This window comes from Elephas maximus, chromosome 7, assembly GCF_024166365.1.
Source record: "Elephas maximus indicus isolate mEleMax1 chromosome 7, mEleMax1 primary haplotype, whole genome shotgun sequence".
Classification (NCBI taxonomy): Eukaryota; Metazoa; Chordata; class Mammalia; order Proboscidea; family Elephantidae; genus Elephas; species Elephas maximus.
The window spans coordinates 98403188-98413545 of record NC_064825.1 but is presented as its reverse complement, the minus strand read 5'-3'; the positions used below and the strand labels follow the sequence as shown (position 1 = coordinate 98413545).

Here is a 10358-nt window from a genome sequence, read left to right as displayed (position 1 = left end):
AGTGCCATCCAGTGCTATTAAACCTTAGGGCCAGGTCATGCACAATGGCTACGAAACAAGTAATTAAACTTGCCCGGACTTCAAAAATTGGCCAAACGGAAACTCAGAGGCGCAGGCGCAGCGCAGCCCTACGGGTGGGCCAGGCCTGGGCCGCTGCTTTTATGGAGTGAAACCAGGAAGTTGAGCGCTTAACCTCTAAAAGCCCTCAGAGCCACTCCCGCTGGCCGCAGCCAAGGACCCACCTCGGCCTGGGGACATGACCTCGCTGACCTCGAGCCTTGGGGAGAGCTACGCGGACAGCCTGTGGCAGCTGCGGCTCTTGTATGGGGGGAGAGGGACGTTACCGTCATGGTTTGGGAGAAATGTAATTGTTTTCCTCCTGGCCTTGCTGACTGGGTGTGAAGTCCTTTTGCACAGCAGTGTAAAAGACCACCGGAAAGCCCTGCCTGGCACATCCTCCGAGGACCAGAAGATGGAACCAGAAATCTCAGGATTGAAACCTGTAAAAACACCTGCCCTAATAGCTCCCCAGAAAGCAGATGGTAATCTGGGAGGTTTCCTAGATATTTTACCTCAGATACTTGGAAGACATTTCCGAAAGAGGCAGCTCAGCTTGCAGATCAGAGGTCTCCAGAAAGACTTGAAGAATAGAATGCAGAATGATGCCAAGAAGAGGGAGGAAGAGGCTAGCCAAGGTCACAAGGAAGGTAAAGTTCTGAGAAAGCTTCTTAGCTTCAGGAGATCAGTGATTCCGCCCTCATCAGTGGCAGTCAAAATGCCGCCGAAAAAACTGGCTTCTCCAAATGAACGCCGGAAAGCTGTGATAGATGCTTTCTCTCATGCATGGAAAGGATACAGGGCATTTGCTTGGGGCCACGATGAGCTCAAGCCCCTCTCCAAATCATTCAATGAGGTATTTGGTTTTGGTGGTCTTGGCCTGACTCTAATTGATGCTCTGGACACCATGTGGATTATGGGGCTACAAAATGAATTTGAAGAAGCCAAGAAATGGGTGTTAGAGGAATTACGCTTTGATAAAAATGTAGAGGTAAATCTCTTTGAGATCACTATTCGTATTTTGGGTGGACTTCTGAGTACTTACCACTTATCTGGAGATAGCCTCTTTTTGGAAAAAGCTAAAGATCTTGGACATCGGCTAATGCCGGCTTTCAGAACTCCCTCCAAGATTCCATACTCTCATGTAAACATTGGCACTGGTGTAACCGACCCACATGAACTCTTCAGTCCAGTGGCAGCAGTGACGAGCATTCAGTTGGAGTTCAGAGAGCTATCTCGTCTCACTGGAGATGAAACATTTCAGGAGGCAGTGAGGGAAGTGATGAAGCATATCCATTCCCTGCCTGGGAAGAATGATGGACTGGTGCCCATGCATGTCAATACCAGAAGTGGCTTCTTCACTTTAGTGAATGCCTTAACTCTTGGAGCGAATACTGACAGCTACTACGAGTGTCTGCTGAAGCAGTGGATCCAAGGAGGAAAGAAAGAAAGTCAGTTGTTAGAAGACTACATTGAAGCCATCGAAGGAGTAAAAAAGCACCTGCTTCGGCAGTCTAGGGTCAGAAACCTGACTTTTGTGGGGGAACTTGTCGGTGGTAGGTTCGAAGCCAAGATGGATCATTATGTGTGCTTTTTGCCTGGGACTCTGGCTCTGGGTGTACACCATGGACTGACCAATGATCATATGGAGCTAGCTAAAGCTCTTATGGAGACCTGTTACCAGATGTATCATCAGTTTAAGTCTGGGCTGAGCCCAGAAAATGTGTACTTCCACATTAACCCCAGAGTTATCCGTAAGGATATGAGGGTCCGTCCTCAAGACAATTTCAATGTGCTGCGACCAGAGACTGTGGAGAGCCTGTTCTATCTGTACCGGTTCACTGGGGACAAGAAGTACCAGGATTGGGGCTGGGAGATCCTGCAGTGCTTTAACAAGTATTCCCGCGTTCCTTCAGGTGGCTATTCTTCCATCTATAATGTTCAGAAGCCAGTTGCGTGTGACAGTATGCAAAGCTTCTTTCTGGGAGAAACACTGAAATACATGTATCTTCTCTTTTCTGATGACATGGACTTTCTCAGTCTTGACAAATATGTGTTTAACACAGAGGCTCATCCCCTGCCCATCTGGACTTCAGCTTAAAAGGCTTGGAAAATCAATGTAAGTAGCAGTGTGACAGCCCCCAATCATGGGCCTTTTCTGGATTGAGCACTGGATAGAGTAGAAATTTTTAGCTCTTTCTTGAAGATCATAGATTGGCAAGTCAGCTGCTTATGGATAAATTAGTCATCCTTTGAACTTTAGTTATCGGGGAGGGGAGGGGAGCATGTAGCCCAGCTGGTTACTGTGAGCCAGACAGGTTCCTTGTATGGACTGAAGATGGCAAGTCCAGTGGGACAGCTTGAGTCCAGGATACCTCGGAAGGCCAGATGCCTATGGTTTTCAGGGCAAGTGCTGGTTGGATTTTGAATCCATTGTCATGTATGTCTTTAGGTGGTCACTCCAGTTGGTTTTAGGGTTTATTTCTCTGACTATATGCTTTCTAAATTAGGACCACTGTGAGGAAGAAGAAAGAATAAAGTCAGCAAATTTTTGCTTAACCCGGGCGGGGGGTGGGGGAGCCAAAATAAAAACAAAACAAAAAAGCCCAGAACTACCAGCAACACAAAATCCTGCCAAACAGCCTGATTTGTGTTTTCAGTTAACTCCTTTTGGGGGAGCTGCACTGCTGTGGGGAGAGAGAGGGGCTTATAGTTAGTGACAGGGTTGTGGGACCCTGGTAATAGAGGCTAATGGAGAAGGCAGAGATAGACTATGCCCTGTGGAAGGACATGGCCCCTGTTGAGCTGGGTCAGCTTGTGATTTAAAAAGATATTAAGGAAAAAATAATTGGTTGCAATTTTGGTGACACTCGCCAGTGTCATTCTGATTATTAATTGAGTTTCCGTACTGTGCCCAATAAAGTTTTAACAGAGCGAAGCATGGCAAATTTGTAAAGCCAGCAGGACACTTATTGGGGCTGCACAGTCTGGCCTCTGCGATAAGCATAGAATGCTGGGTTATCAACTTTGCATTTACTCTCCAACTAGGCCCTCTCAGCTGTTTGGAAGAACCAAGCTAGATGACTATGGGCAATAAGTAAAAAGGACGACCTAAAATTCTATACAGATGAATAGTAAAAAAGAGATCTAATGATTTCTTTTTTTTTGGTTAGAGATGTACTGTCCCAGAACAGCAGAGAGGTATTGTGGGACAATGATTAAGAAGTGAGATTCTGGAGTTGGTGAGATCTGGTGTGAGAGTTCGAACTATTATCTAGTAAATATTCTTCTATCATTCCACTGTAGGGGGAAGATACTTCCCTACTGATGTTGGGCTTGACTGTGTGAGCTGCTTCCAGATGTTAGCAGATGTGATGGAAGCAGAGGCTTGAAGTATGCTTGTGTGGTTGGGCTTTCTCCTTTGTGCTTTGCTACTCATCACAGGAAAAAATGTGCTCTGGGTAGCCATTCTCCTTTCAGCGGGGATCCAGAGTAAAATATGTGGAGTGGACCTATAAGCTTTCTGTCAGCTGAGAACAGCCTAGTTCAACTGAATCTCCATTGACATAGATTCCTGAGGATAAAAATAAATGCTGTTGTTGTAAGCCATTGTGTTAGGTGTTGGTTTATTGGGTTCAAATATTCCTGCTGCCTTCTAATTGTACAATTCTGGCAACACAGCATTCTCTTTAGGCCTCAATTGCCTTGTCTGAAAAATGGGCATTATAATAACTATCATACAAGTAAGTATTAAATTAACTAATACATAAAAATGTGTTTCATAATACCTGGTACTCTATAAACATTAGCTGGAGTTATAAAGATAACAATAGCTACAATTTATTGAGTACTTACTACTCTGTGTATGGAGCTAAAGCAGATATTTTGCCTGTGTCATCTTGATTGATATTCATTACAACTCCAAGAGGTAGGTATTCATATATCCATTTTACAAATGGATAGAATCTTGGAGAGGCTAAGTAACTGGCACAAAGTAGCACAGATAGCAAGTGGCAGGGCTGGATTCTCTTCCTCGCCTGCTAAACCCTTACGTGGTTTATGTTCTTTCCATTGTGCCATGTGGCTTCATCCATTTTTTATGACTGGAGTTAATATCAGTATAGGGTGTCACGATTAGTGTATCATGTTCACATTATTACATATGATCCTCTCAATAGCAAAGCTGGACATGCAGCAGCATGTCCCAGAAGAAATTATTATTATTTTTTCTCTTCCTTGGGTGCCTGGAAAATCACCTTGAATCACAGAAGTCAGATGCCCTGAAGGGGTAGAGTTGTCACCTTAACATCACTTAGGGAACATCTTCTTAGAAGGATAAATGCCTGTAGAGTCGCTGAGGCTAGCTTTTCTTAGAATAGTGGGGCTTGACCTTCTCATGTCCCTGGGGGTGGTTGCTCTTAGAAGGGTAGGCAAGCACCCCCACATGCTGTACCCAGAGGCTGTAATCAGACTGTTTCAGTTTCCAGGGCACATTGTTTCCATAGTTTGGAAAGAAGGTGGGTGGTGGTTCTGAGAGTCAGGAGACAAAGGACAAAGAGTAACCCAGTGCACCTGGGGCCGGATGGTTATACTCAAGCCCTGGAAAGTGACTGCATATGGGAACTAGAAGTGTGGGTCATTAGATCTGTAAGTGGCAGAAGTCCAACTTTGGGGCATTGTTGGCTGAGCCTAGCTCTAAAGGGATTGGGACTCACCTTTTCGATGAATCATTGCAGGTAGTGTTGGAATCTGGACCAGTAAGTGAAATATCATCTTAGCAGTGGACTCACCGCAACGTTGGCATAGAAACAGCTTCAACAGAGAAAGTATAGCAGGCCTACTGACTGATTAGATTCCATTTTCTGTACCCCTGGGTAAGGAAGATTTTTTTTCCTGAGTCTATAAATCCCTTGAGTTTCTTGAATAATTTATGGGAACAGGGAGCTTCAAGAGGGAGATACTAACTTTATTGCTATATAAAGTTAATAAATGACTATATTTACCTCTCCAGTGTATGTAGCTATTTGTATCTATTTATTAGGTACAGTTGTTATGATTCACACAGTCTAGTGTCTTTGCATAGTCAATAAAACACAGGTAAACATCTTTCTGGTATTGTCTGCTTTTAGCCAAGATCCATCTGACATCAACAAACCCTTGTTTCCTGTCCTCTTCTGAATCTGGCTTGAATTTCTGGCAGTTCCTGTCGATGTACTGCTGCAGCAGCTTTTGAATGATCTTCAGCAAAATTTACTTGCCTGTTATGCTAATGATATTGTTTAATAATTTCTGCATTCTTTTGGATCACCTTTCTTTGGAATGGACGCAAATATGGATCTCTTCCAGTTGGATGGCCAGGTAGCTGTCTTCCAAATTTCTTGGCATAGACGAATGAGCACTTCCAGTGCTGCATCCATTTTTTGAAACATGTCAATTGGTGTTGATTGATCCATGGAGCCTTGTTTTTCTCCAGTGCCTTCAGTATAGCTTGGACTTCATCCTATAATACCATCAGTTCTTGATGATATGCTGCCTCCTGAAATGGTTGCATGTCGACCAGTTCTTTTTGGTACAGTGGTTCCATGTATTCCTTCCATATTCTTTTGATGCTTCCTGCTTTGTTCAGTATTTTGCCCATAGAATCCTTCAGTATTGCAACTCGAGGCTTACATTTGTTCTTCAATTCTTTCAGCTTGAGAAATGCCAAGCGTGTTCATCCCTTTTGGTTTTCTAACTTCAGGTCTTTGCACATTTCATTATGACACTTTACTTTGTCTTCTCATGCCACCCTTTGAAATCTTTTTTTCAGCTTTTTTATTTCATCGTTTTTTCCATTCTATCATACAATTTCTGGCATTGTTTCTATCACCAAAGCCATATGTTCCAACTACCAAGGGCATACTGTGTGGTTGAAAATCAGGAAAGATGTGCATCAGGGTTGTATTCTTTCACCACACTTATTCAATCAGTAGGCTGAGCAAATAATCCAAGAATCTGTACTATATGAAGAAGAACATGGCATCAGGATTGGAGGGAGACTCATTAACAACCTGTGATATGCAGATGACACAATGTTGCTTGCTTATAGCAAAGAGGTCTTGAAGCACTTACTGATAAAGATAAAAGACTACAGGCTTCAGTATAGATTACACCTCAACATAAAGAAAACAAAAATTCTTGCAACTGGAACAATAAGCAACATTATAATAAATGGAGAAAATATGGAAATTACCAAGGATTTTATTTTACTTGGATCCACAGTCAACACCCAATGAAACAACAGTCAAGAAATCAAAGGACGTATTACACTGGGCAGATATGCTTCAAAAGACCTCTTTAAAGTGTTGAAAAGCAAAGATGTCACTTTGAGGACTAAGGTGCGTCTGACCTAAGCAATGATATTTTCAGTTGCCTCGTATGCATGTGAAAGCTGAACAATGATAAGGAAGACCGAAGAATTGTTGCATTTGAAGTTATGGTGTTGGCAAAGAGTATTCAATGTACCATGGACTGCCAGAAGAATGAACAAGTCTGTCTTGAAAGAAGTGCAACCAGAGTGTTCCTTTGAAGTGAGGGTGTCGAGATTTCGGCTCATGTACTTTGGACATGTTATCAAGAGGGACCAGTCCCTAGAGAAGGACATCATGCTTGGTAAGATACAGGGTCAGTGAAAAAGAGGAAGACCTTTAATAAGATGGATTGACAAAATGGCTGCAACAATTGGCTCAAACATAGCAATGATTGTGAGGATGGCACAGGACCGGGTGGTGTTTCGTTCTGTTGTACATAGGGTCACTATGAGTTGGAACCGATTCAAAGACATGTAACAACAACAATGTACAGCTGGGGAAAACACAGCTTGGAGACATACCCTAGAATTTCTAGTTAAGAAGTGATGGTGCCAGAATTCAGATTCTGGTCTTTTGGTTGTGTTTCTTGCAGCTGTTGCTTGGTTCTCTCAATCTGCCCAAATGGACCTGTTGTCGTCCTGAACATTAGAGGAGCACTGTTGAAAGCAACAACCCATGATTTGTTTTGCAGCATGTGGATTCTCTGACTACCTGATAGCTCTCAGCCAGGGACTGCCACCATGGTGATCAGGAGTCAGTAGGTTGAAGAGAGCTACTATGAAATATGTCAGAAAGTCATCCTTCCCTGAAAATCAGGAGCTGGATTTCAGCTCTCCTCCATTCAGGTCATAGAGAAATTGAGTCCCTCAATAACTGTCATGCCATTAATCTGCACCCTGTAATGATATTACAGAATGATAATAGATACGAGTACTCTCTCTCCTGAGGGTATTTACGTTTCGATAGGGCTTAGCACATTAAGTTAATGAGATTAGTGAAAGTAAAATTTTATGGCATCAGGAGTGTTTACTTCACTTACACTGAAGACGTAGATGAATTTACCAGTACTCCAATTGGTACATATTTTTGGTTTGGGAATTTATTTAATTAAAGCATCTTAAAAAGGAGTGTAGTTCGATCATAATGTTTAATGGATAGTCTTTACTTAAAAGAATAGAATTACATGGAGTCAGGGGTGTTCCAAAAATTTGAGATATATGGCTCTCTTGTGTTTTTTTTGGACAAGTTTCTTTCTACTTTTTCCTTACTTTTTTTTTCCAACCGTAAATACTGCATTTTTTTTTTTTTTTTTTTTTTACGCCTGAGAGGATTCAAAACATTCATTTATTTAGCTCGTATTTATTGAGCACCCACCCATAGTGTCCCAGGCAGTTTTCTGGGTGCAGCAATGAAATATTTGTCTTGAGCCAGACAATCATCATGAAGATACTGAGATGGACATGATTAGTTGCCTAACCAGCTCAATTTCTTCTGTTCTGACAGAAAGTATTCCTTCCACATGTAGCCATCTACCTCACAGAAAGCTCACACAACCTCTGAGGATGGACTTAATTTTCTAAGGATAATGTCATTTCCCTTGCCAATGATTGGTTCAAAATGGTCATGTGTCTAAATTCTGTCCAATGAAACATGAGATCAAATTGGCAAAGGGCTTCTAACAAGAGTTTCCATTTTTCTAATCAAGAACTACAGTCAGAAAAGATCTCTTTTTCTGGACAATACCTGTTTGAATGTGATGTCTAGAATTTCTGAAGCAATCTTGATATCCATTTGAAGTTGTAACCTACACAAAGGCAGGAGATGGTAGAGCAGAGAGATGACCAAAAACACTTATATTCTTCATATCAGTGGGCTGCTAAGTTAACAAGTCCTGAAGCCCACCCTACTTCTGGACAAAGGTAACATTTCCTTATTATTTTTTAGAACGTCTTGAGCTTGTTCTTTGCGTTCAAAGTCATCTTATCCTGACATTTTGTGAGAAACTTTTTTTTTCTCTTTTTGGGAATGGGTGTAGAATTATGAATATTTACAATGAAATCCATTTCTAAAGTTTCATTGGACTTCACATATCCAGAAACTCTTTATTCTTGACATTTTTCTTTTTTTCCCCCAATGTCTTCCCTTCCAGAAAACTCCATGGTGTTGGGCAGTTGTTTCTATTGTCTGTTCATTTTCTCCCACTTCTTTTGTGAAGCTCTTCAGCCCCCATTCAGTCAAGTTATTGAGCCGAGGCTGTAATCACAGTATCCCATCTTCTTGCCATATGGCTGGTCACTTGACACAGGCCCATCCAATCATAATATTCTGATTTCCTTGCCCCAGTGACAAGTGATTAGGTCAAGAGTAGGCATGGGATTAAATCCTCCTCTAGGGTTTTTTTTTTGATTTGGAGTTGTAGAAGATGGTGCCTTGTCTTGGGGCTACAAAGATTGATGGATGTGAAGCTGGAATTGCTTTTGATAATGTTTACTGCCATAAGGAAGAAGCTTTTCAGTAGTTGGAGAGGATGAATCAGTACACAGAGAGAGGCGTAGATTCTCTTTGGCTAATTTAAGTTAGGCTATTACTTGCAATTTAAGTAGTTTTGGCTAATCTAGGTAATTTTGAGAGGTTATAGATTGGGCTCTGTTAAGAGCCATCGTACCTGGTTAACCATGTGCCTTTCAGTAGGAAAATAACATATAGAAGCTTTCTGTGCTATGCAGACGACACAATATTATTTTCAGGAACTTGGAGGGAGCTTAATGGCCTAGCTGTTTAAATACTGCTCATTAAAAAAGATTAAAATAAATTATTCTAAAACCTAAGCCATCACTTTGACAGTAATCTGTTAACATTTAATTGGAACATAGTTAATAATCCTACAAAGTTAGGAGCTTAATTCTTAGCTGTTTTAAAGAAGAACAAAGAGACTGATATGGCTATAGCAAAGTGAATGAGTAAGAATGGGGAGTGATTGGGTGTCGTTCATATCATGAAGAGCCTTATAAGCTCCTTAGGAGCTCCTGAGACTTTGGATCTTATTCTGAGTATGATGGGAAGCCACTGGAAAGTTTGGAATAGAGGAGGGAGATGAGATGATCTTTCTAAAGGATCTCTTTGACTGCTATCTTGAGAATAGACTCTAAGGGGACAAAACAGAACCACGGAGATTAGTTGGAATACACTTACGATCATCCAGGCGAGAATCGAAGGTTACCTATGGTTATCTAAGAGAAAGGTGATAAAGACAATTCAACCTTTTGGAATAAGCAGCCTTCAAGGATGGTTTTGCCATTAATTAAAAGGGAAAAACAATGGTAGGAACATATTTGGTGGGGGAAGCTTAGTTTTGGACATATTTAGGCTGTAGACATCAGCATGTAGATGTCAAACAGGGAGTGCAATATTCTAGGTTCAATGGGGAAGTCTGAGCTAGAAGTGTAAATTTGGAAGTCATCCCAAACAGATGGCTTTTGAAACCATGAGATAGGTGCCATTACCCAGAGAATAAGCATATTTAGAGATGAGGTCGACACCTGGAGAACTTCAAGTTAGGGAAATAGGGGAGATGAAGAGGTGTCAGAAATGAAGTGGCCACTTATCTCCGTTACATACCTACTTTTGAAAAATAGTCATTAGTATATATGCAAGACACATAGATTATTCGATCTACAAATAATTCTTGATGTGTAATGGGTTAATCAACCTTTTACAATAACTGTAGGTGCTACATTTTTTTTTTTTTTTTTGTTAGTTGAATGCATGAGCAAATAAAAGAATGAATAAATCACTTCATCACTCTTCCCTACATTGTCTGATGTCCATAGTATTTTTAACATATGATTTTGGGGTGTGGATTGACCATTTGTCTGTGCACTGGAATGTACTTCATACAACTTGAGGAGAGTCCTGCCCCTGCATGTGTGTGGCTCTTTATCCCACCTCTCT

The 10358-nt window shown here is 41.4% G+C and overlaps 1 protein-coding gene across 1 annotated transcript; it reads left to right on the top strand.

The window, feature by feature from the left end:
- Window positions 1-256: 256 nt before the first annotated feature.
- Window positions 257-2158, top strand: LOC126080125 (endoplasmic reticulum mannosyl-oligosaccharide 1,2-alpha-mannosidase-like). Its single transcript, XM_049891423.1, has one exon. It carries the CDS (start codon window positions 257-259, stop codon window positions 2156-2158), a length of 1902 nt encoding a protein of 633 aa, XP_049747380.1.
- Window positions 2159-10358: the final 8200 nt, after the last annotated feature.

Excerpts from the sequence above, each read along its gene's own strand:
- LOC126080125 (XM_049891423.1), top strand. The coding sequence starts at position 257 with ATGACCTCGCTGACCTCGAGCCTTGGGGAGAGCTACGCGGACAGCCTG.